Source organism: Mixophyes fleayi, chromosome 1 (assembly GCF_038048845.1).
Source record: "Mixophyes fleayi isolate aMixFle1 chromosome 1, aMixFle1.hap1, whole genome shotgun sequence".
NCBI classification, from domain to species: Eukaryota; Metazoa; Chordata; class Amphibia; order Anura; family Limnodynastidae; genus Mixophyes; species Mixophyes fleayi.
Window position 1 is genome coordinate 65,160,021 of NC_134402.1, and position 27,851 is coordinate 65,187,871.

General features: G+C 38.7%; 1 protein-coding gene across 3 annotated transcripts in view; it reads left to right on the top strand.

Moving 5' to 3' along the window:
- FIP1L1 (factor interacting with PAPOLA and CPSF1) overlaps window positions 1–27,259 on the top strand; it is a 50,427-nt gene extending 23,168 nt beyond the window's left edge. For 2 of the 3 annotated variants that reach the window (XM_075195649.1, XM_075195630.1), the window contains exons 14-17: window positions 7,774–7,829; window positions 15,453–15,678; window positions 24,793–24,948; window positions 26,895–27,259. In XM_075195649.1, the coding sequence (XP_075051750.1) occupies window positions 7,774–7,829; window positions 15,453–15,678; window positions 24,793–24,948; window positions 26,895–27,039 (583 nt within the window). In that variant the 3' untranslated portion in view covers window positions 27,040–27,259. The remainder of the gene's footprint in view (window positions 1–7,773; window positions 7,830–15,452; window positions 15,679–24,792; window positions 24,949–26,894) is intronic. The other variant, XM_075195638.1, reaches the window with a different exon arrangement.
- Window positions 27,260–27,851: the final 592 nt, after the last annotated feature.

Sequence of the window (27,851 nt, forward strand, 5' to 3'; positions counted from 1 at the left end):
ATCTTTTAAAAGAATCGGGGCAGAGTAAAGAGTGTACTCCAATCATTTAAGGTGGTAGATGTCAATCAGTCATTAATAAACAATAGGTGCCCTCCTCAATCTCATCAGAGAGGAGAGGGGGGAAATTTGTAAAGCTGTAGGTATGCCTAAATGTGCCCTCCTGCGACTTTCACTACATATCTTGCTGTATTGTGCCTATATGCTGAGCTTTCCAACTAAGGCTGTATTTCAGCAGACTGACTTACTTTCTTTGCCCTTGGATTTCTCACAGCTTCCTGACTATTATAAATGTCTGCGTTTTGGGGTTTTAAATCGCCTACTTTAATATCAGCCCTTAATACATAATTTGTCTCCCCACAAACGTGGCTATGACTACATGGCTAACGTGCCAGATCATGCTCAAAGCACAGCTATCTCACAATTTGGAAATCTAATGATGACTTTAATACAGCTGTTATTCTATTTGGTCTTTCAGTACTGTATCTCAGAAGGAATGAAGATATTAATTAGTTTGCTATAAATTCCTATTCACAACATATTTGGCATATTCTGACTAAGCAGTTTGTTGCTGTCGGATTTTGTTTGGGTTTTTTTTACTGCCTGGTCATGGTTGTAAAGTCAGGTGCTGAATGTACAGGAGTTTATAGCAAACTCTGATTTAAAAGCTTATTTTCTTCTGCGATATTAAACAATGGCCAGATTGAAAGAAAAATGACTTTCCTGTAATAAAGCAATAATGGTTTTAACATTTTGAAAAAATCATCATTAATTAGGATTCCTCATGGACAAAAGATGCAAATGCTACTCATGTGCGAAGTCCTTGGGGAAAAAAGGAAAAATCTTCCCCAGTCTACCTACTGGGGGTAATAATCAGGCGCTGAATGGATTCCTTGTTAATTAGTTAGTACTACCTTCATAAATTATCCTATAATAAATTTAATCAATATTGATTTTAAAATTCAAATTTGTATATTTAATAAAATGAGTTATTCCAACAATATGTATTATATATAGGAAGAGAAATAACAGGCCTTTTAGGATTGTGTGAGAATCCAAATTTGTAGGAAGAAACCAATTTTTAAAATAAATACATATCCTCCACCAATTTTTCAAAACCAGTCAAACAAATGATAATTAAAAATTTATAAAATTACATTTATAACTTACACATAAAATTTGTTTGTGCAGATATCACCATACATAAATCAATATCTATAATATAAATGTCTAGTGGCGTGTGTTAGTCTGTCTGTCTGTGTGGAAAAAATAAAACCAAGCTGCAGCGCCACCTGCTGGGCGGAGTTATACACTGACCTACTAAATTCTTAGGGGCATACAGTATTCAATTAGCTTTCGGATTCGCGGTAACGCACCGGAACAGCCGCGAAACGTAATACATGGTACCGCAATAACGTGGATTTTCGTTCGCAGCCCATAGGGTTGCGAACGAAAATCCGCATTAATGCGGTACCGTAATACCCGCAAGAATGCGCACTTTTCGCGGTAACGCGCGTTACCGCGAATCCGAAAGCTAATTGAATATGCCCCTTAGTGTGTGTGGGAAAAAAATTCAGAAAGGGCTGAAATTTGGTATACTAAGATGTTTTTAATTTGTTAATTTAATTTGTTAATTGTTAAAAGTGTTTATAAAGATTTAAAAAATATATATATATATTTCTTGAAGGAGAAGTGACAGTTGGGAGTGGTTGGTGGTTGCCGGGGGTGACAGTGGGGAGTGGTTGGTGGTTGAGGCCTGGGCTATGGCCCAAATGCATGACAAGAACCTTTTTAACACCTTAAGTAGCTTGATTTGACTAGAATGCATGAGTATCATGCACTTGTTAACTTGTATAACTATATCCTAATATAATAAAATATTTAAATATCAAGAAAAATCAATCCACCTTAGAAATCTTCAACCGGCATCTAGTCCAATATAAATGACTAGTTCTTAGTCACACAAGTCACTGACTGATTGTACAAAGGTATATTTCCAAAGGGTTTAACTTTCACACTGTTATAGAAAAATGCAGGACTCTCAATCCTATCTCCCTGCAATGTGGATTTAATTACCAGCTACAGCTTTTGCAAGATCATTAGTACCTGTAGTCAGATTGGCGTTTCCACCCGCAGCTCTCTAGGATGTTTACCTTCTTTTAGGTGCAGATCTCTAAGCTCATTGGCATTTGTATAAATCTTCCATTTGGAATCGGATTGTTCAGGTCTTTTAGTTCAGAGACACTTCATTTCAAGAAGTCTTGTAGGATGATGTCTCCATATCACTAGGAGAGATAGTGATCTTGCGCGTTTCTCCACCTAATTAATCTGAGGTTTCATGAGAGATACATACACAAAAGTGGAAGGTGCTCAAATCAATTTATAGGCCATAACAGGTGCTTGAAAGGGTGGGGTTATCCTGCAAGGAACATACACACAACATTTTTTCCCCCAGCACACTGCTATAGCCAGCAACAGATCTGCCATTTCTACTGTAGATAAAAATGCAAAAGTCTTTGTTGCACACATTTGCAAATGTATGTTTAATGAGAGATGTAAGCTATCATGGGGATTTTCTTTTCTTAAATACTCAGCTAATCCAATGGGATCCCTCCATTAGCACAGGTGGTTAACTTGATCACATAAAACCAAAACTAAACTTAATTACATTTGGATAAAGATAAATGACTGCAGTTTTTTATTCATAAATATTTTTGTTGCGTCCCCTCACTAACTTCTGCAATGTTTATCCTGTTCTTAATTATTTATATCCCTTTTTATAAGTCCTTTTAAGTTAAGAACAATTAAATAAACTTACAATGTAACTCAAAACAATATCTAAATTAATAAATAGTTTTGCAACTTCTGTGGCTTGAACTCTGTGCCTATCGCTTTAAGGGCAAACACCTAACTCACTCTGCTACAGACTCCTTAATAAAAATCCTTCAATAGTCAGTCATCAAAACACTATATAGATTTAAAAAAAAAAAAACACTTTATAAAAATTGTCATATTGAACTTAGAGCTTTAAGAAACCATGATCCAAGAGGAAGGATCCTAAAGGCTTCCCTACTGCATACTGCATAAAATTGCCCCATCCCCTTGGTGTAGATTTTCTGTTCCATCGCAGCAACGCTAATACATTTTATGGCCCCTTCATGTATTTTGATAACATAGCTAGAAAAACTGTGTGCCGTTCCTCTTGCAGATCTTCCTCCTATGCTCTAAGAACCGTACATTAAAATGCAGATTCGCGAGGTGATTTGGAATGGCTGCGAGACACTTTGCGATGATTTTTTATTTTATTTATTTTTTGCAGAAGTATCTGTAGGAAAGCAAGATCATTGCGTACAATTGAATTTGCCCTTAAGAGTTTGAGTTGTGCGGCCCATACTACAAGCCGCGTATACATTCTATAATATAGTTATTGAATTGAAAGATCAAAGTCTGTAATCATTTATTTTTCCTTTGAAACATAAGAGGCAAAGTCAGTTTTTTTTTTTTTTTATTATGTGCAAAAGAACAGGTGATAGGTTGTTGTGTTTTTTGTTTTTTTTTGTTTGTTTTTTTTTTTATAACAATTAAAAAATCCCTTTTGGCTTCTCTGGAAGCCAATTCAAGGAGTTCAATCCTGCTATCATTCCATCTACAGGATAATTTTTACTTAAGAAAAAATTGGAACAGAGTTTTATTTTTAAAATGTGGAACGTCACCTGAACACCACTCTTGGCTTCTCATAAATAGAGGCCTTTAACATTTCATCGTGCTGCAAAAGAGAAAAAAGTTTTTCTTCACAATTTTCTTTAGTTCACCAGACCAAGAGTTGAATTGGCTAACACAATTTGGAGTCTCCTTTCTGTCTATCAGATGTATTTTCTCAAAGTGTGATTTACTGCTCTCACTCCTACATAAGTGTGACTTCCTATCTATCTCCAGAACTTCTTTAAAAGTCTAATTTAATAAATTTTCTGGATAACCTTGGTCTTTGAATGCTAATAGTAAATCATTGGCCTGGTAATGAAAGGTCTCAATTTCCATACAGTTCCTGTGTAATCTCAATAATTGGCCTATAGGAATGTTATTCTTCCAGGCCTTTAAATGACGGCTACTATAGTTTAGGAAGTTATTACTATCTTTTGATAGGTCTTTCTAACAATAGAGTTGTCTTTAGTAAAGAGGGCTATATCCAGGAAGTTGACATGTTTACCATGAAACGTACTAGTACATTTCAAACCAAAGGAGTTATTGTTCAAGTGCTCAACAGGAGTAAGATGAAGCAAAATTCCCCTCCCAAACGAAAAACAAATCCTCAATCTGTCATAAGGCACTAGGTCCGCTCGGAAGGGACCAACCCAGATGTATTCATTCTCAAATTGGCCCATATATAAATGAACAAAACTTGGGGTGATTAGTGCCCATGGCAGTCCCGTGAACCTGTAGGGAAAAACAACCAAAAACAAAATAATTATGTAATAAAAATAAATTGATTCAGATCCAAAATAAGCCCACGTTTTGTCCCACTAATTCATAATCAGTCTCCAAAATATATTTTACTGCTGTTATTCTTCTATCGTGTGGTATGTTCATGTAGAGGGATTCTACATCGCGTGTCAAAAAGTGATAACTACTCTTCCATTTAATGGAAGAGATCAGGGTCAAAATTTGCGTGTTCTCTTTGATATATGATCGTAGGTACACAGCGTGTCCCTACGATCAAGGGACGGATTAGAAGTTAGACCCCCCCACACCAGAATTAATAGGTCGACCAGGATGTGCCGTGACTGATTTATGGATCTTAAATAATAGAATGTAGGTATAACTGGATGGGCCAAAAAATCCTTCTCTTTATCATCCTCTAATCAATGGTTTTCTGAAGCAAAACCTTATATTTTCACAAAAATTGATCAGTGAGGTTAGTTTTAAGATTTTTTTATTTTAATACTCTGTTCTTAAGTTGTCTCAATGATTCTAATAAATAATCCTCTCTGTTAAGAACCACAGACCCCCCCTTCCTCCCTTTATCTGCAGATTTCATTATTATTATTAAATCCCTCATCAAATTGCTAACCTGAATTCTCAAGAAAGGAAGGCTCAAAATGTTCTTTGTCTGCTTTGTTTTTCTTTCCAAATTTTCCTGAAATCGTCCAATGTAGTGGTATAATATACTTCAATTAATGCTTTTTTTGTGGTGCCTCAGGTAACTGATTTCTTTTTTAGTTTTCTTTTTATTCTTCTTTTCTCTATTAAATCATAATAATGATGAATCTTGACCCTCAGAGATGGTGATGCTTATTGCATTGTGGCATTTGTGTGCGCAGAGTCTGTTCCCTATAGCAGACTAGCGGGGGTTTCTCCCGTTGTACTGATCAGATCCAGGTCCCTCCATATGATGGTCTTGGTATTCATGGCAGTATATGAGGAAATGGAAGGCTGCACCGGACTGTGCTACATAGAACCGGGAGTTTTGCAAGCTTGCCTTTAGCCAACAATAAAACCATAAAGGTTCCCATTTTGCTTGCTGCATTGTTTCGAGTCCATTTAAATGAAGCAGAAGATCCCAGTATCTTGTTTGTGTTGCATTACCAAAATTTAATACAGCATTGAAACTGCTATTGGCATAGCTGTAGAGTCATGAAGCAGAGCAGTTCTAAGAATCGCTTCAGCAATTCATTTTCATTGGTGACCATTGTTGCTTTCTGGCCAATCGGGAAGCTGAATGGTTTGAAAGGAAATTACACAGGTTCACTGCATGGGATCACAGATAGTTTCACTAGCTTTAACCATCTGGGATATCATTTGTCCTTTGGATGAAATTCTAATGCTTAACTCTGGCAGGAACATGTAATATCCCTGTAGTCTGTGGGTGTATTAAACGACCATTATTCAGAATATATGTCATATTTTTGTGTCCATTGAACTCCTGAAAGTAGTATTTCAATCTCCCATACAAGTACTTCCTAATAATATTTGATTCCAGCCTGGCACATTGTTTTGAGCAATGTCATTCATTTAAATATTTATGTTCTCATCATTATACATAAGGCACCAACATATTTCCTGGAGCAATAAATTATTCAGAACACCCAGTTGAGCCTGTTAGGTGGTTGTTTATTAGGACACAGGTCAAAGGAACAGCCTGCCTGGACTGTGGCTAGTTACGAGCTCCTAAATATATTACTAATTTAATCTCAAGACGTGTGTGGTTTATAATACATTGATTGTTGAACATCTAATAAATAAAAACTGACACAAATTGCTCCCTTGGCACGTTCTGATGACAAAACATGCCAAAGATAATATCTTAGTTCCATTCCTCCCTCCCTCTGTAGTTCCTGCTTGTCACTGAAGAAGCATAGTTACTGGAGGTCTTAGCGCGTCGCTATGGGTGCTGTGTAATGTGGGTTATTCACTGTCTCTAGACCAGGGGTGCACAACTGCTTTTTGGAACAAATGCCACATAGGGAGATTGTAGTCCTTTTGTAGGGTCCACAGTAAAATGCATCTCTCTATCTTTTGTCTTATTACAGCAGTGCTTAGATTGACTGAGTCTTTTATTATCTGATTTACATGTGCAAAATGTGAGGTTTTACTATGCAGAATGAAATAGGAGAACTCCAGGTGGAATAAAAGATGACAGGGCATTCCACATACAAAATTTCACTGCTGAATGTGGGGGCAAATATTCAAAGTAACGGTTTTGTAAATGTCCTAGTTGCTATCTTCAAAGCTAATTTAAATCGAGCCTTTGGGAATGCAGCATTGCCAGGCCATTCACCACTGTACTTATTGTACTTTACCTGTTTTCAGCCCTTCTTTGGGGCAGAGTCAACTCTGTGGTGTTTTTGAGAACAACGCGACTGCGGGATTGGACAGAAAATCTAAATCGGCGTAGAAATTACCGTAGTAGCGGTAATAATGCGCAGCTGCATTCTAAAGAACAACAATCTGTCCCTTATTTTTCCCACTTTAACATTCTACCTATTTTAGACTAGCTGTTTAGGGAATGTATATTTCTTATTGTATTTAAATGTTTGAACTTGTTGCTCCCAATTTATGTTGCTACATACATTGTCTGGTGCACAGAAATATGTTTGGAGCTTGTACTTAAAATGTGTAATATTACGTTTATGGCACTTGGTGGAAAAAGCAACCTAACTTTCTAAAGATTACCGTATGTCTGCCAATTCAGCAGAGTAACAGATGTTCCCAGGTATTATTGATACAGGAAATTGGATTCTGGACCAATACTCTGGTTTAAAACCACAGCAAGTTTACAGAATAATGTGAGTGCAGCATAGAGCTTTCCATGTTATCTGTGCTGGAACAAGCTGCCAGCTCCCACGGCTGCGGTGAAAAAGATCAATAGTACTGAAGACAATCAAACATGATGCAATATAAGTTGGAAAAGCAGAATTTTCACAACTTGTACTGTTTAATATTGAGTTGTGCACCATTCTTTTTGAGTGTTTGTTGACAGTACTTGAGTTGTTCTTACATCCTGTTAATATACAAGAACCACCTGGTTTAAAGACATTCTGGATTCATTCAGTTATTTTCCTCTGTAGAATATGTGATTTGATAACACTTGGCATAGTGTAATGGAGAACATTTGCCAGCAGTAACTGAAAGAGTGTATTGTGCCAAATCTGAGCTGTTTCTAATGTTATCACTCTTATGCTATTTTCCTGGATTACTCTTTAGTATAATTTGACATGAACATGAAATAGTTACATCTAGTTGCTATATACGTATTTATATTCTGCTTTCTGCTTCTAGTGGACATTCATCTGGCTACGATGGACGGTCGACACCTGCTTTCCCCTATGGTAGCGGTAAGTGTACATTTCTAATTCTGTTGGTGTGGATCACACACTTGTGTGTAATCTCTGCCTCTTGATTTAAGAATCGGAGGTGTTTGTGCATAAGGAGTGATAGGCAATCGGGCTTCCCACATAGTCTTAGCTGCTTGAGCAGATCGGCTTGTCATAGTTACTAGAAACCAGCTATGAACTTTGTGGGCCACATTTTGAGTTTGAAACGCTTTGCGTCCTGAATTTAGGCGTAAGGATTTGTCCCCCCCCCCCCCAAAAAACATACTTATGTGTTCATGTGGAGTCTCTCATATCTCAAGGTGCATTCAGCTAAAAACCAGTAGTAGTGCACCGTGTGTACAATTGTGCATATTCTGCCCGACCATAACGTAGGGATGTCTTTACTGTGTTGGCAGTAAAAGTGAATGTCACGTTTTCCATATAAAATGAATTAAATACACACAGCTCCACGTCCATTGTTTACCCCTTTAAAAATTTAATGGAAATCACCAATGAGTAATGCATATAGATGGCAGAGACTTGTTGTAATATAGCAGCAATGTTATTGAAGGAAGTAATGGGTTATATTACTGTAGCTGGAGAGGTCAATACGCAAACGGCTAATCACAAGCACCTAGACAGGTCTGCTGATGGTCATTGCATATCTTTGCACCAGCTCTCTAGGATCCACAGGAGATAAATTGCTTTAGAGATCTATTGCCTGACCCTGTTCCGAGCCTACAAAAAGCAGAGATGTTATGGACGCATTTTGGTGCATAATACGGAGATGCATATGTTTGCGCCATAAAAAGAAGACTGCAAGCCTATAGTGCAGTAACAGACTGGGAGTCAATGTACTGTGTCCGTTTGTGGTACAGTAAATCTGCAGCATGTCTTATCTATAACTGCTGCCCATTTAATGACCTTTTTCTTGGATGGGTCATCCCCTTGGAGCAGGATTTGATACAATGATTACATAATTTTTAAGGGGTGGAGATTCATTTTGTGTGCAGTCCTGTCTGATTCTCGGGTGATGATCTGCAGGATGTTACGTTACTAACACAGTGATTTTAGCTTACCAGAAGCGTAAATTTAGCATACGTAACGAATGTTTTTGGAAGCTGTATCTCTAAATGAAGTTTCATCATTAAATGGAAAAATAATATATATATATATATATATATATATATATATATATATATATATATATTTTTTTATTTATTATACAGCATTTCCAATGAGCAGAGAAGAGAGCCAGAAGAATTTTGTGTACTTTTTATAAATGCAATAACCGTACAGTAGTCTCTGTGAAATGTTTCATAATACCAAATAGTCAATGGATATGATTAGGATTAGTGCCAACAGTGTGGCAGCGGCTATGTCTTTTCTTGACTGACTTTGATCTATTCATTAGGAATCCGTAATCGCTGATTTATACTGAATGGACAGGCTGTGTTTTCTGAACTATTGTTTGAGTCCCAGTTGTATTTATGTGTAGGGGAAATGTTGCTATAGGAAGCATATAATAATAATTAGGGAAGAGGGGTAATGTGCCACCAGACATGACCGCAATGTCCGGCTGCCCACATTTTCTCTATGGGGTGGGGAATAATCTGCACTGTTGCATTTCCGCGGGGGCCTTCGTTGCCATTCTGTAGGCACCCTGAGGCACAATGCGAAGTATCATATCTGCCCCATAACATCTGTAGAACAAACGTTTGCTGATGCCAGTGATAAAAGGGATTACAGACTAGGGATTTGGCATTAATAAAGCAATTAGAATGATTATTATTTCTGGAATTGTCATAACTTAGCTGCACAAATAGTGACCATATGGGCAGGAAATGACTGCTTTCTGTTTCACAGGAAAAAGCAATTTTATAGCCTTATTAAGTGCCATTTTTTTATATAAAAGATGGCAAGGGACTGAATTCACTGTGGTCTTGTGCCATAATGGTCGGAGGTTTACCTAGGTAATGCAACCTACCACCAAGAAAGACAATTATCTCCATATATCCTCTGTAGCATAGAATAGACATTTTTAATGTACAGTCATTTCCAAACTATTGAGCAGTTAATGTGATTTCTGGCAGTTGCCTGGTTTCATTCTTCTATGCTCTGGGCATCAGTGGTTATAGCGGGTAATTCTGACTGAGACATTGATGCTGCCTCCATTGTCCTTGCCGAAGGGAAGATCCGTATAATAAACCCAGGGCTCTGACCGCTTCCAGCAAATGGCTTGTGCAGAGCATGGTTGTTATCCGTTATTTACACTATAAATTGTACAGCTGGCGTACAACAAAGGAGACAGGCATGTGTATGTTGCATATACGTTATATGACCTAGATGTCTGCCTTCACTTTCACCCTGCTTGCTGTCTTATGTGGAGCAAGCTGAATAAATATTGTTTTAATGAAAGTGTCACACTGATCATGTTTAATAAATATGCAGCAAAACTTAAAGTAAAATGTTGTTTATATGAACTGTATATTTATATAATTCTTTCTTTCATTTGAAACATAAGATGTAAATTGACAGACATGCATTTAAGGGAATGTTTAATAAACTTTTTTTCTTATGTCATTTTCTTCCACCTTCTTTATGAAGAATGTCTCTAAATTTTATATATCTGGGTTTTTTTTTGTTTTACACTGTAGCTACACAATTTGCTTTAGTGTAAGCAGCCATGTTGGGAATACAAAGTAAAGTTGTTTTTTTCTCTATAACTCTCAGGAGTTGCCGGTGCTCACTCTCATTACACTGCTGTAACACAGCCTGGAGTCTGACTTCCAACTTCTACATTTCAGACTGGATTGATCTATAATATATAGTATAAGTATATTGGTGTCCCACTACACACACAGGCAAATGTGTTTATTTAATGACCATGCATTTAAGGGAATGAATTAAAAAAACACTAAGATGGCTATAAAGTGTTAACAAATAGAAATGAGATGCCTAGCTGGAAGGGAATATTATAGATGAACTACCGTGAAACCTGAAGCTACTGTCTTGGGCGGAGTTCTTAAGATTATAAATACAAGAAAAATGTACTTGTCTCCGTAGCAGCATTTTGCCCAATATCTGTAGCAGTCTTCTCTCCTGCTTTTCCAATTCCTAGTGTTGGGATAAATGAAAAGCTGACGGGTAATTGGAAAATATTTGCCCCGAGCAGGATCTACTGCTTGAACTACTACAGCCAATAGGGGATTTGCCGGGAACGGAGAATGTATTCTGTTTTATATCTTAGCCTCACCCAAAGCTACACTTTTACTTATGAGTGGAGTTCTCCTTTTAGCACTTTAAAAAATACTAAAAGTGATTGAATGAACCAGTGTTTTTAAACCTTTATATTCTCTTTTAAATCCCCCTTAAATGTTGGTGTTATTCAAGAAAACTTACATACGTATTGGGATTTTTTTCTGCAGGGTTTTTTTGTTTTGTTTTTTTTACACTGCCATGCTACTGCTACTGTAGTTTTCAAAAAATAAGTGTTTTATTGTGGGGTTTTTTGGGGGAGGGCTCTTTTTTTTTTTCTTCTTTTTTTTATATGGTCTTTAAATCATTTTTAAAGAGGAAATTATAGAATAAATGTAGGGACTGACTTTATGTTTGCGCTATTGTTTAGAGAAAATGCTTTTCTTTTCTTTGCCTGCTTATAAATAATGGCAATAAAATGAAAGGACATTTTGTGCTACTATGAAAGTAAGACCACCGTGTTTCCCTCGGAAATAAATAAATGAAAATAATCACCAGTGAACCCCAACCAGACTGAACGGACACCAGGGGCTAAATTTATCAAGCTGCGGGTTTGAAAAAGTGGAGATGTTGCCTCTAGCAACCAATCCGATTCTAGCTGTCATGTTGTAGAATGTACTAATAAATGATATCTAGAATCTGGTTGCTATAAATTTTCCCCCAGGTCTTTGTTATTGGACAGCTAGTAATACCAGCTGACCTAAAGCTGAATGATAGTATCTGCTAATTATATGCCCGGCCCTTATAGCATGCTGTATTACGCCGTTGCAAGTAAAATATTTAACTGGTTCTCTGGAAGCGAAGACTCTGAACACACAGGCTTTATGAAAGCTGACTCCTAAACTGAAACAAATCTATTAGATTCCATATTACATATTACGCTGCACATCTTGTTGACATCATGACAAGTCAAGGAAATTAGTGGGCCAGCAAATCCAGCTGCTCCTTTGCTATTCCTGGCTGCATTCCCTGTTTGGGGAATTTGACTATTGGCAGAGGTACACTATAGAATATTAAATGTTTTAACTCTTTACCCGCTGTCTGTTTTTCACACAGGCACTTTGGTGTGTTATTTGTATCAATACACTCATATTTTCTGAATTTGAGCTTGCAAACACAACATACACTACATATAAATCAGTGGCAAGTGTGTAGTACGTTATAATTATACATTTTGTTTGAAAATAACAAAGGTTGATGTGGTGATTGCGGCCCCCACTCACACTTCCAGTTCTCTATAAGTTTTATTACTGTTGACGTGAGAATTAAAGTAAATGTTGAGCATAAAAATTGTCAGCATTCCACTGCATAGATTTTATGTTTTAATGTCCGTTAACCTCTGAAATGTACATATGATTTGCTAATTTAAATAATTGTTATTAAATATCTGGTTTAATAAAATATTGGTGACTGTAAATCTCCGGCACTAATGGCTAGACCGAAGTGCTTGGAAACTGTGATCCTTCAATTTCACTCCACAAGGTCCATACATTTTGTATTTATTTTCGTGTGAGTCATATACTGGCAATATATGTACATGAATCTGCTTCCTCCTAGGTATCTGTTTTCAGTATAAGACCTCTCCCTGAAGACAATCTGATATTTTATATATTTCCTTAAACCAAATGATTAACATTAAAATGTTCAATGAGCCAGGTAACTATGGCATCTAAATATGTTGTCCTTCCACTCTGGGGTCTGATCTGTAGACGTCGGTGGAAGATGGGACATGTACAGAGTTCCTACTAACCTCAGTCTAATATGTCCACCAATGCTTGAAACTCGTAATACATTTCCATGTGAACGTATGCAAGTATGTGAAGGATTGGGGTATGTTGTGGTAAACAGTTGATATTTGACATGTTTTGGATGTAAGGTTATATCAAAACCTATTAAACTCTGTCCTGGCCATTGAACAGAAAGTAGTGTATTAGGCTGATTGTGCTCTGGTGTTGTGTTAAATGTCAGCGATACGGATAACTAGCACTTAGTAGTAAAAGCATATATTTTGACATCAGTGGTTTAAACATGGCGGTGAATGTCTGCATGTGAAAGAGAGAGAGCTAGTTTTAAGAGGATACTTTAAAATGAATAAGTGGTGCACCCCATGCCCAGTTTTTAGGACATCTTTTGTAAAATTAATGATAGTTAAGTGATTCAGTCAACTCCTCCTGTTCTGTACATTTTACTGTTGTGCTCCCACCATCCGAGAGATGTTAGTCCATGATAGGTTTATAATGTAAATTGTTAAACTTGGTTTGTCCAGTTCTCTATTAGTATAAGAAACCTGTTATGTGTTAATCTCTAGTTTGAGTGTGAAGAAGTTTGGCCATTGTACTACCAGTGTTCTAGCTATGATATGTTAAGTCCTAACTTTCCTTCATGGTGCAAATTTTTCTGTATAATAAAATATTATTTGTATAAGGTTTTAATGACACTTTTGGACTTTTTCTCAGTCCCTCTTGGCATATTCCTCTTACTATTGAGTGTTTGCATTTATACCATTGCAGAAGTGATCTTATATGATTAATTCTATTCTGGAGATTGTATGTGCGGTATTGATCAGGTCCCTTCTATGGTGTGCTGCACAGCTGTAATCATTCCATATACATTATAATGCAACATGTGTAGTTGGTACATTACTTGTACAGTACACTATGGCCATTTTTATTTATTTTTGAATTATGAACTAATACATAAATCAACAAGACTATCACGCCATGCTAATGCAAATACATATGTATATAATACAGGTGAGAGATTCAGTTAGTGACCATTGAGAGTAAAAGGAGAGTCAGACAGCTCTTCAACTTGTCTGGTCTTCTCTGCTATTAACGTCTGTTGAAATAATGGTAAACACTATTCATACATGAAATCCATTTTTTAAACACTGGTCGTTTGTGTCCGTTCCAATTTATAACTGTTTTTTCTCATTTTGCATAGCAGCTGTCTTTAAGCCTTGTGTTGGCAATATTGTCATCCAGGCCCAGAATTAATGCTAATGGATCACGCAATATCCGTACTCCAAACAATCCAAAATTTCCAGATAGGGCAAGACCAAACTAGAGGTAAAAAAAAGTTTCCTTCTCCACTTGGGCATCATTCTGATTTTTCCAGGTTGCATCTCGGAAAGCTGACTTATAAAATAAAAATTAAACCCTGTTGCGAGTATCTTACGTGTGCATCTTGCACTCTCTCGCAGAAATGACCCATTGTGGTAATAACTCTGAAACTTCTGTCACTTGTCTTCCAGCTTGTAAACCTCTAGTAATGCCCCGTTTAAAGAAAAAACAAAGGATTATAAGGAGACCCTATAAAAGTTGCCATCTGATATGATGGAAAAAAAAATTTGTCAAGCCAAGTTTTGCAAGTACAATTCTAGATGGACCACCAATAAAAAGGAAGTGTTTTTTTTTTTTGTTTTTTTTTTTACCCACACTGAAGAATAACAAAATGGTTACATTTAGTAAAAATTGTTATGTTTGGTTGATTTTGCCGTAACAATAAATGGCAGAATGATCTGTGAGAAATTAAACGTAAAGTGACTTGTAAGTTCAGAGGGTAAATGTTCTCATACAGAGCTCTCCAAATTAGCAATTAAGAAAAACATGAGAAGTCAGAATGTATTACAAACAGGATCGTTTTATTCCACTTTCTAAATAAACCAGAGAATTTCCCTAAACGCTGTGTTCAAGGATAGTAACATTCTGTGTCAAGTGTTCTTACGCACCCCTTAGAGTGTAAGCTTATTTGGGCAGGACCCTCTTCACCTTCTTTTTCATGTCATTGTATGTCATTTATGTTGTTATAACCCCCTCAGAGTACAGCGCTGCATCATATTTCAGCACTTTCATCATCATCACCATTTATTTATATAGCGCCACTGATTCCGCAGCGCTGTACAGAGAACTCACTCATATCAGTCCCTGCCCCACTGGGGCTTACAGTCTAAATTCCCTAATACACAGACAGACTAGGGTCAATTTGTTAGCAGCCAATTAACCTACCAGTATGTTTTTTGGAGTGTGGGAGGAAACCGGAGCACCCGAAGGAAACCCACGCAAACACGGGGAGAACATACAAACTCCTCACAAATAAGGCCATGGTCAGGAATTGAACTCATGACCGCAGTGCTGTAAGGCAGAAGTGCTAACCACTTTAAAATATTATAATAATGAATCTGAGCGTGTATAAAGTGCATAGCTGTGGCTTCTTTCCATGCTTGGGCATTATAACAAGGCTGAAGATGGGGCAGGTGGCTTTATTATACTTATGTATAAGGCACATATGTGAGTGTCTTATTTATTTTATGGTGTATGTAAATGTGATAAAAATTTCTGAAATGTTTTTTTTCTTGCTTGACACTAAATTAAATGTTTGTTGCAGTTTCCTTCCCGCATATGCCTGGTTCTGGAGGCCCATGGTCCAGTCTGGTAGAAACCTCCAAACCATGGGACTACTATCCTCGTAGAGAGAAGGAAAGAGATCGCGATAGGGAACGAGAACGTGACCGGGATCGGGAGAGGGACAGAGAGCGTGAACGTCCACGAGAAAGGGAGCGGGAAAGAGAGAGAGATCGGGATCACAGCCCCAGTGTGGGAGCCTACAATAGGTCAGGAACATTTTGCTTATTTCCATTTGGGTTTTCTGCTGATTGACGTGTTGAACATCAGCAGTTTGGTTAATTTGCGATCCTAATAATAATGTGCTCTCCATAGTGAGATGTGTTTCAAGGAGCCTGAGAAGTGTATTTAGTCACTCATATCTATCTGTGGAATAACCAGCATTGTCCCACATTTTAGCTAAGGTGCATGTTGGATTAATGACTGCATCTCTTGCTGTATCCATGCTGGAGAGCTACAGGTTCTGGGTGCACGGTGGGTAAACAGGTGCTAGTAAGGAGTAATTTGCATCTCTACCCACAATTACCAGGGTGAGGTGTTGTCCTTTGTGGGGATTCTTTCGTTTGTTCTGTGAAATAATATGGTTTTCAAACTAGCTGTGAATGTAAATATGCTCTTAACAATGACATTTAGAAATGTGCAGTTATTTGACGTATCCTCCTATGAAGCACTCAGATCAGAAGTCAGAGGTTTACCGATATAGAAGATGTTGCATATTAGAAAATGCTCTTGATAATATTGTTAATAGGAAAAACTTTATAATGACTTTAATACATTCATACTTAATAAATGCTTTGATGTACATACATGAACCAGCCAGAAGCAACTTTAGACCTCAAATTTTTAAAGATGATCCTTGAAGGTTTGTACAAGTGTGAAGTGTCCCCTCTCCTTTAGAGACCAGCAAAGTCTCTCTTGTATCTTTAGGAGAGCATCCTATTGGGTACATAGCTGGTTTCAGTATTTTCATAGTCTACTCCAGCCCCCACCATTGCCACCCCACCTCAAAGTAGCACCTCTAGTGGACCCTGACTAGACCTGTCTACTCAATCAGTAAATTCTGCAAGTTATGTTCTCTAACTCCCCCATCCACTAATAACTGGGGATTGCCAACTCCCTGTGTCTATGGTTCTGCATGAGGAACACTTGAGGGCACAGCAGATATGAGGTGGGGCTGCCTGTTCACCTCCTGGAAAATGGGTTCACTTAATGACTATTGCAGGGCCTGACTTAGTTTACAGAGGCTATAATGGCAGGTCCTTCAAAGGCTAAATAGACACTCAGACCTTCCTAGCGGGTGGTTTCCACTCCATCCGGCAGATCTTAGGAGATGGGGGAAACCTCCTAAAGGTCCTAAGCTTCACTCTTCCTTCTGTTACCGAGGGCTGGAGGCTCCAGGTGGGTGATCTCTAGTTTTAAATATGGCAGTCAACATTGTGTGCTAAAATTCGCTTAGGAAGGCCAAAGCAGGTGGGCCTCAACACATATTCTCTTCAAATAAGAAGCTCCCTGACAGGCAGTCATACCTCATAGGATTTGACAGTAAAATGTATCCCCTTCGCTGATACTTACAGATGACGTGGTAGGCCCAGATGCATGTCCTAGTAACCTGCTCCAATGTCACCCGTTTAGGTAGCAAACTTGCAAGGGGTTGTCTAGCACCTTTCTTTACAATGTGTATATATAGATAGTGGGCCCATAAGATAGTTTTACAGGTTATCATACTGGAGAGCATAGACAAATGTTTGATACTCCATCATTGTTCAGACCACGCCCACTCCACTATTCTCTACTTAATGTACCTGTGCCATTACTGAATTATCATCATCACCATTTATTTATATAGCGCCACTAATTCCGCAGCGCTCTACAGAGAACTCATTCACATCAGTCCCTGCCCCATTGGGGCTTACAATCTAAATTCCCTAACACACACACACAGACAGAGACAAACACACAGACTAGGGTCAATTTGTTAGCAGCCAATTAACCTACCAGTATGTTTTTGGAGTGTGGGAGGAAACCGGAGCACCTGGAATTATATATCATTTGTTTTTAAATGTAAATCTGTTTAATTGTAGTGTGGAAAAAATGCTCAAACAGTCCCTCACTACAACGGTCAGAACTGTGGGGGTCTGAAGCTAGGATCTCTTGCTATGGGAGGATTGCCAACTTTTGGGATGATTGCAAGCAGCCCTAGGTTTTCTAAATTGGTTTCTAAATTGGTGGGAGTGGTCTTATCTGGGTGTGATTTATATAGCCCATAAAATATCAGAAAAATTGTATTAATAGTTATTTGACAAAACATATATGCAATTAAGAAAGCACTCTAGTAAACGCTGCACACTACAGAGCATTCAATGCCAGCGCCGAACCACTATATAATGCAGAGCTCCAGATTTCCAGCGACCCTCCCATGTCTGAGCAAAGAGATACCCTGGATCTCTGGTGGCTTTATGATGCTGCGCCTCTCCTCCAATGTTTCCTTGTGATAACATGCAGACCTCAGATCTCTATTGGCGACCCAAATAAATGACTGTAGAAGTCTGCACCCTGGTTGATGGTTCCAACCATTCAGTAATCAGTGGAATCCTCCCAATATTCTGGTGAATGGCCAGTTTCATCCACTAGTCGGTGTGCTAAGAGCCATCTACTGGTTTAATGGGTGTGACAGAAACTGGCTGAGAGACGGGTATAGGATGCTCGCAGGCTTGATTATAACACGATTGGTAAAGCTGGAGCTCATTCTGTGCTGCCAAGCACTGTGCAGTTACACATATAATGGGTGTGACAGGCATCTAACATACCCAGCAGACTGCTCCTACCTTCTCTTCTTGTCTGTCATACCCTCTGCAGGCTGCCCAGTCCAAAAAGTACAAATTGTACAGCCACAGGGGGGCAGACAAAACAATGCCCTCCGGCCCAGCCTGCCCCTGACCCTACTCTCAGTTCTAGTGAACTCAACCCTTGGTCCCATGGTTTATATGGCGCTAATAGGCAGGTTCAGTAAGCATATTTGTAGGTTTAACACACACGCTTATGTCATGTAAACAGCATAAGCAGATGTTGCGTTTCTCACGTTGCATTATTAAAAATGTAAATAAACAAACTAGTGTTTTGGGTTTTCTGTTTCTTTCTTCAATCAAAGGGTGTTGAGAAAACCTGAATAAAAGTCCATACTTTCTCTTTAAAATATGAAAAGACATGGGGGCACATTTATCATCACTCGCAAAATATGAAAAATAGTTTTCAATCCTTATCGCATTGATAAGGATTGAACTATTTCTCATATTTATTAAAAAAGCAACACAGGAACAGCAGTTCCGAAAAACTGCTGTTCCTGTGAAGTACAAAACATACTTACCACTGCTGCTTCGTTCCCGAAGCAGTATGTGGTCAACAGGGGTCCTGTTCTTACTCCAGTGCGCATGCGCCGAGTGAAGCCCTCGGGCATGCGCACAAACATCTCTGCTCTCTATTGGCAATTATAGTTTGCAGAGAGAGTGAGTGAGTGACAGGGAGGGATCATGTGATCCCTCCACACATGCGCTGTCCAGCTCTGCTCGTCGTAGCAGAGCTGACAGCACTGAAACTTTTCATTAATGATAATGTACGCCAGCTTGAGCTGACGTACATTAACATGTTTGAAACGTTAATTACATGTATTGTTAAATAGCGTTACTGAGAACCCCCCATACATAGTTATGGGGAGTGCTCAGTAAAACGATAGGAGATGCAAAGCAGCAGATATCTATGATATCTGCTGCGATGCTACTATCATAAATACCAATTTAGTGTTTAATTCCCGAAAACTGTTACAGGGGAAAACCTTTAATAAATAGGCCCCAAAATGTTCAGTACCTCATCATTTAAGGTAACCAAGAGCTTACACTGATCAGCCACAACATTAAAACCACTGCAAGGGAAGTGAATAACATTTATCTACTTACAATGGCACCTGTAAGGGGAGGAAATATATTAGGCAGCAATTGAACAGTCAGTTCTTGAAGTTGATGTGGTGGAGGCAGGAAAAATGGGTAAAAGTAAGGATCTGAGCGACTTTGACAAGGGCCAAATTATGATGGCTAAATGATTAGGTCAGAGCATCTACAAACCAGCAGGTCTTGTAGGGTGTTCCCAGTATGCAGTGGTTAATGCCTACCAAAAGTGGTCCAAGGAAGAACAACCAGTGAACTGGCGACTGGCATGGGGGGCGAAAGCTAGCCCATCTGGTCCAGTCCCTCAGAAGAGCTACTGTAGCGTAAATTAAAGAAAAAGTTAATGCTCGCTATGATCTTGAACACAGTGCATCGCAGCTTACTGCATAGTGGCAGACCAGTCAGAGTGCCCATGCTGACCCTTGTCCAATGCCAAAAGTGCCTACAGTGGGCTCATGTGCGCCAGAACTGGACTATGGAGCAATGGAAGAATATGGCCTGGTCTGATGAATCATGTTTTCTTTTAAATCATGTGGACAGATGGGTTTGTGTGTGTGTTGTTTACCTGGGGACAAAATGGCACCAGGCTGCACTAGGGGAAGAAGGCAAGCTTGCGGTGTCTGTTTGATGCTCCGGCCAATGTTCTGCTAGGAAACCTTGTGTCCTGGTATTCATGTGGCTGTTATTTTTGACGCGTACCACCTACTTAAACATTGTTCCAGACAAAGTATACCCCGTCATGGCAATGGTATTCACCGATGGCAGTGACCTATTTCAGCAGGATAGTGCACCCTGCCACATGGTAAAAATTGTTCAGAAATGGTTTCAAGGTGTTGACTTGGCCTTCAAATTCTCCAGATCCCAATGCAATTGAGCATCTGTGGGATGTGCTTGAAAAAGATGTCCAAGCCATGGAGGACCCACCTCGCAACTTAGCGGATCTGCTGCGAACTTCTTGGTGCCAGATACCATATGACACCTTCAGAGTCCTTGTGGAATCCATACCTCTACCGGTCGGAGCTGTTTTGGCGACACACGAGGGGCCTACACATATTAGGCAGGGGTTTTTACTGTTGTGGCTGGTCGGTGTGTGCTATCCCTTCCATACCTGTTGTCCACTAACACGCATGTTGTGGTCACCACATCACCGTTTTATAGCACAGTAAATGTTTAAACACTGGTTTCTCCTTTAGACTGGTTTTTACCAGCATTTTACCAGTTTTCAAAAATGCACGAGTATATATCACCATAAGACATACACCTCTTTCCAGAATAAGGGACTGATTCAATTGACGCGACCAGTTCACCATTACCGTTCCTACAGTAATAGTGTGCATTATTACCGTTGCGGTAGTATCAACGTTGAAATCCGGGTTAAAATTACCATATTAACAGTAACATTGAATCTGCCTCTAAGGGGCATATTCAATTGTTTAGAATCCCTGCGGCGTTAAAACTATTCCCGTTATTACGGTAATAGTAAGCTGGATTTCAGCTCGCAGCTCCCTGAAATCCAGCGATGTCTATAATATCGGTAATAGTGCGCGCACTGCGAGATTTTTGGCTATAACGACAACAATTGAATATGCCCCTAAGATTCTTATTCAGGGGTGGGAGCTAACATTTTTTCCCCCTTGGTAAAACATGTTGTGCTGCAGGTGGGGCACATTGGAAGTGCTTTGACAAATTTAAAGTTGGGAAAGGAGACATCCTAGCTGAAATCTAAATTTTAGGGCATATTCAATTGTTGGAGGAAAAGCCAAAAATCTCGCGCTCCGCACACTATTACCATAATAATGGTAAATACCGTTATTACGGTAGTTCTCGCTGGATTTTAGCTTACTATTACCGTAATAATGGTAATAGTTTTAACGCCGCAGGGATTTGGGACAATTGAATATGCCCCTTAGTGTTCAAGTTAGATCTGTCTAAGTTTTGTGTGCTACATGCAGAAGCAGTATTTTCCCTGTACCCCTTACATCGCTATTTGATTTGCCCATTTGCAAATTTGCACTTTTTAGGGCTCTGTTTAATTTTAGAAGTAAATCCAGCTAAATGCATAACATTTTATGCAACAAAAACAGGAGTACATTTGAATGACTGCAGACAGTAAGTGCAACCTTCTCATAAAAAGTTTAGTTTAAATAGCAGTGGTGCTGTGCGCTAATAGTGTGTGGACTGTACAATGTAGAATGTCGTGTTCACATCGAAGTTGAAAACTCCGACTTAAGAGTTCCACCATATTTTTAATATGCTTTATTCTACATCTTGCAGAAGTGGAGACTGATGAAGCGCAAAACCATCCCCAGCCCATAACCTATTTCTCCCTCTTCTTTATTATGTGTCTCCAGTGATTGCAGAAATTGATCCTCCTCCTCCCTCCCCCATTTTGAGCTGTTTGGAGGTGTTCATATGGTAGTCATTAGCCTGACTCTCTGTGAGCTTTGAGTCTCTAGAATTGTTTGCACGTTACTTGGTAAAAGCACTAGGAGTCGGTGTTGCCTTTGGTAGCGGCTGGATGTTTGTATGATGGTTGTTTTTTTTAAGTAGTTTGTGGTGTTTGAAAATGTAGCCTATGAAGATGCAGATTAGATGCTAGTAACTAGTACGTCCTTGTTTTTCTGTTCCAGTTACAGTGTTATGGTCCTGTAAATGGCGTGTGTCTTGTGTTACAAATTACAGAGTGTTTTGGAGTTAGCAATCATATCCACATATGTTGAACAGGCACCTTGATTCAAATCCAAAATGTAAAGTAACACCGCTACTTAACCCATTCTCTTCCCTTCTTTCTGCCACTGCTTGTGGCTGCGGAAGAGTTAAATTTAGCTGACTCAATAGTTTCCAGACAAAGCCAAGTCTCTGTGCTCCAGCCAGCTATGAAAACAAGGAGGCATCTAAGGGGAGAGGCCTCAACCAAAATTTTTTTTGTTTCTTCCTTCTCTGTGTTTAAATTGTCCACTCTCCTCACCACTGCCATATGGCTTTTCCTTACTGATCCAGCCATTCCATGATTAAAGACAGCAGCACAGTTGTGGCCCAGAGGAACTCTTACTCAGTCTTACTCACTGCCCCGCTTTATTCTAGTTTCTAGCTTTGCATACGTTCTCCACATCAATGGCTTTATAATAAGAGCTGGCTGAAAGTTTCCTAAATAAAAATGTTCCATGTAGCTGGACCCCAAAAAGGGATTCTAATTTGGTAAAAATAAAGGTATAGTGGTAACTGGTTTTACAGGTGTATTTGCGCGTCATGACCGTTTAATATTTTGTTCTAGTTATTTCACTCCAATGTAGTAGTATGAAATGGAATTTAAGTGTGACCATATTGTGCAGTGCAGTAGATAAGTGGAGACTATCTGTAAGTGCTGACAATCTAAGAGGGAGGTGAGCTTGCTAGACAAAAGAGAAAATCAAAAGTTCACAAATTTTTGGGTGTTACACTTTAATGCAAATGTCACTCTTTCCCACCTCAATCCTTGGCTGTAAACGTTTGACTACTAGAAAAATGCTATTGTTTGTGTTACATTACTTTCTTTTCCAATTATGCTGCTGAAACCGGAATATATTGCAGTGTTCTGCAATTTCACGTTCATGTGTTCATCATCCTATTAAATATAAAACATTTCTAGAACTGTGTGATATACACTGCTCAGGATGTAACCTACCACACATCGTTTCTGTGTCCTGTTTGTTTGTTTTGAGTTAGGCAGACACACAATAGTAGTTACACTGTGTAGCGCCGTTGACGTCTCCTGTATTGTACACCCATCACTCGTGGCTAACCATTACATGCGGCCTCTGCCAGATTGCTCTGATTTAGTTCAGCTAGACAGTTACGTAGTACAGAGATTTATATCAAGATCCAAATTGTGGGAACCGCAGTCGAAATAAGGCAAGCATTTCCATCTCCCATCTCCAAGTCTTCACGGCTGGAAACTGCAGCTACCCTGCAGGCAGTAATACAGTTTCCAGGATGTAATGGCTTACATGGGTTCAATACAATGTGTGTCATTGGAATTATAAGATGCCCTGACAATATATATGCTCAGGATGGGTGTAAGAGGCACAGAGATTGGTAGCACCTTGTAACTGGAGGCAGCAAACATAAGCACAGCTATTGTAGTGTGTGTATGTATATATATATATATATATATGTGTGTGTGTGTGTGTATATGTATGTATATATATGTATATATATGTATATGTATGTATATATATGTATATATATGTATATATATGTATATATGTATATATATATGTATGTATATATGTATATATATATGTATGTATATATGTATATATGTATATATATATATATATATGTATATATATATATATATCTCTCTATGCACGTAAATTAATTTTGAATAGTAATGTCCATACATTCTTGGTTTGCACTTTCCAATGTACAGGCGGCCGCCAATCCCCAAAGACCAGAGGGTGTCCCTGGAAAATACCTGTAAATGCAAAGAAAGGAGAATAGGGCGCACAATGGTGTAGTATTTAAGGATATAATTCGGAAATCCTTTAGGTGAGATAGATATATGCGTACCAGACTGCTAGGTTTTTCAGACACTTCAGAACCTCTTTTCCAAATATTCATTATCATCCAGAATTTGGTTTGTTCTGTTTTTTTCTCTGTGGAACCTGAGATAGTGTTTTATCTTTTAGTAAAGCAGTGCACACCGTTCCCACTCCAGCATGTAAATGCGGACCAGAAGAAAATATATGCATAAGCTTATTTGTATATGATTCGGTAGTCTGTGTAGGGTTCACTGTTCCTTGTATCCACACACCAATTGTATACCTCATTAAAGGAATCAATACAGACCCATATGGTGTATTTTAAAACACAGATTTTAATTCACACGAACAGATAGTAATACACTCGCATGGTAAAAATGATAACCGCTTATCTGAAATGTTGGTTCTACACTGTGCTGGATCCTGGATTTGTCAAACCCCAAAGTGAATACCACCAGTCTTAATGGTGACTCCAACATAACACGGACAATAACAGGATAAAACTCTAACTCAACGCGTTTCGTCTATTGAACATTTTAGACTTCACCAGGAGAAAATCAATTCAATTTTGATTTTTCCCTGACACAGGTTTACAGCTCTCGGCATGTCATGTGATGGCAGAGGTGAAGGAGGAGGATGTTATAGTGCAGATCTCGGAGGCATTCCAAAGCGTGTCTGCTCACTACATCATGTGCTATGTGACTGTGGTTGCCATGGTAGTCCAGAATCATAAATCATAGCATCCCATGGGATTGCTGCTTTAAAGTAGTAACAAATAGATGGAAAACCTTAGTCTGTTGTCTAGTTCAGTCTGATTCCTGCATTGCTGTAGTCTTACTGTGTGCTTGTGCTTCGTTCACAGTGAAGAAGAACGATACAGGTACAAGGAGTACGCAGAGAGAACAGAGAGGGGCTATGATCGTCACAGGGAGAGAATTAGCAGAGAGAAGGAGGAACGGCACAGAGAGAGGAGACATCGAGAAAAGGAAGAGTCCTCACGGCATAAATCATCAAGAAGGTAATGTCTGTGCAATATACAGGAAGTAAGACAACAAGGAGATTGATATTACATGGTTGTGTACAAATGTGATATTATATTTCTATTGTATGAAGGTGCACAAATGTGTGATAGAATTGTCTGTTCTTAGGGAAGCAGAGTACCACACACACACAAACCTTGTACACTCTCCTGCCATAGGATAACCATAATTTATATTATGTCACCATATCCTGATTTTTTTACACTGAACAAATATCAGCAGAAATTGTGTTATCACAGCACGTTATTGTATGATTTGAAAAAAAAAAAAAAAAAATTGTAAATGCCTGTGATTGTGCCTGGACTATAATAACATGTAGTGAGAAGGCTGCTGGGACATTTTTTCTCAGTATACAGTTCTTTTAGGGTAGGAAATGAGAAGGGTTCCAATCCGTATTATCGCCTATGGACCAGGCTAAGCTGTGTCCGTAATCCTAATGTGCTTTAAAGTAAGTCAGTGCAAAATGTCCTTGTCTATCTTTTTCCTATGCGTTCACATTCTGAAGAAAACGTGCTGAAATACCATGATCAATACGTGTTCCATCAGCGAGTTTGTTCCACCTGGCATTTAGCTTAGTCATCTAAATAAGTTTGTTTGCTATTTCCACAACTTTCGTGAGCAATGATTTCATTATGTTCTCAGTCATTTTTTGATTAATGCTTCAGTTTTGTTCTTGGAGAATTTGTTAGCGTAACGAACATTAAAAATATACAGTTGAAGAATTACACATTTCTTCCTTACTCGGAGAAGAATTTTCTTTTGATGCCTTATTTTAATTGGTCCGTTAATGAGCTGATTGTAATAAGTAACTAAAAACTTTATTTTTTCATTTTTAGAACCCTTCTTGATTGAAATACACTGCGAATTGTTACTTATCAGATTTTATGTAGATCTGTAGGCTGACTTAATACTGAACAGTCTCCATGTAATACTGTCATTCCTGAAACATGCACGTAAATATATATTGTGTGCTAACCTATTCTACAATAAAACAGTTTGGAGACTGTTGTTGAACTACCTCAGGAACAGGATATATCCAAAAACAAACACATTTTTTTCTCTAACTCCCTGAGATGGTCATTTGAAGTAATGTAAAAGATGGTTGACCTGTTGAATAAAGTGTTAATTCATCAGTTTAATGACTCATCTATAAACTGTGTTTATGGTGAGCTTACTCTAGCCATTTGCTGACTTACACTGGCTGCACAAGAGATCAGGGGGTAAATGTATCATAGTCCGGGTTGTACAAGTCGCCGGAAATCGGCGAAATGACAGCTTAAATTTAAAGCAGCGCTGCCTTGTAAAGGGAGGTTTCCCTTTAAATTTAAGCTGTCATCTCGCCGATTTCCGGCGACTTGTACGACCCGGACTATGATACATTTACCCCCAGTTGTTTTTTGACCCTATTCTTTCAAGACATTGCTATAGTGGGTCATGGTAACTAACAAGATTGATGCATTTAATTATCTGGTGAGATTGCATGTAAGGCCAAATGAGACAAATCCTTTTTGTTGGTACAAATAGTTAGATCTCTGAAGGTCTTTGGCTTCCGGCAGAAGACTAATAAGACAGCAGCATCAGGGCCTGGGGGGCATGTGCTCCCGGGGGCGGTAACATAGTGGGCTACCTAGGGTTGTGTCACTGGGCTTAAGAACATTTTAAAGGGGGAAAAAATGCAGTAATAGGCTGCTGAGCAGAGTTTCACTTTGAGCTAAAATTTGCCAACCAGCCTTTTTGCAGCATTTAGTTCTTTTCACCTGACAGGTTGATAGTATTGGTAGAATGGTTGAATTTTGTGGTGACCTAATAATTTTTCTGCTAAAACTCAGAATCCTCACAAGAGATAAGCAATTTCCGGTGCATGGAATCTTGGCTTAAATTGCACATTATAACCACATTTTACTGATGTGCTTCCTTTCCCCAGCAGCAGCAGGCGCCGTCATGACAGTGAAGAAGGGGACAGTCACAGAAGGCACAAGCACAAAAAATCCAAACGCAGCAAAGAAGGGAAAGACACTGGAACAGAGCCTGCCCCAGAGCCAGAGAGTGTTGAAGCGTCTGCTGACTAGGCCTAAGCAACAGTGCAGAAACTACTACCAGATTTACCAAGGTTCATGGTCCAGGGGCCAGGATGTCATTGCTAGAAGTATCCATATTTTTTTCAGGGTATTAAAAGAAAAACAAACAAAATTGCTCTTAAATTTGTTTTTTAGCATGACCTTGTTTCAAAGTTGTGTTTTGTTTTTTTTTCGGTTTTCCGGGAAAATAAAGAGTGAATTTTTTTTCATATTCCTGCAGTCCTGCTTCTTTTGGGTAATTATCCCTTGAGTGTATTGTGACAATATTGACCAATTAATTACCTGGTAGCAGCCTGTCACTGCTGTGTGTCTGTGTACCAATTGTCTTCACTTAAACTTACAAAATGTTTTAACTGATAGCATAATAATTTAGAAATAACAAAGTACTAGAATCTATGCAGGGCACTGCTTCATGTCTTGAACTCTCTCTAGCCTGAACAATCACAATTTAGGAGTTTGTTAAAGGCATAGTCATAGGGGGAGATTCAATTTAACGCAATGTTCCTCTGGAGACACCCCGAGACAATGTCCGACTTAAAATATTTGCTCATATTTCCTAGCGTCCCATAGAGGTGTGAATAAAAGTGATAGGAGATTTCTTACCGTAATAGATGGCAATAGGCACAGCCAAAAGTTGTGATTGGTCCAGGCGCCCTTCGCGCTGATATTGAATATCTCCCCATGGTGTGGACTCCAGCAATTATCTGATTTGTTAACCCCTGTTCTCTTCCTTTTACTATATTTCCTGATAGATAATTCCTTGCACAGTACTTTTATTTTCCCTTCTTGCTACTGAATCAAGT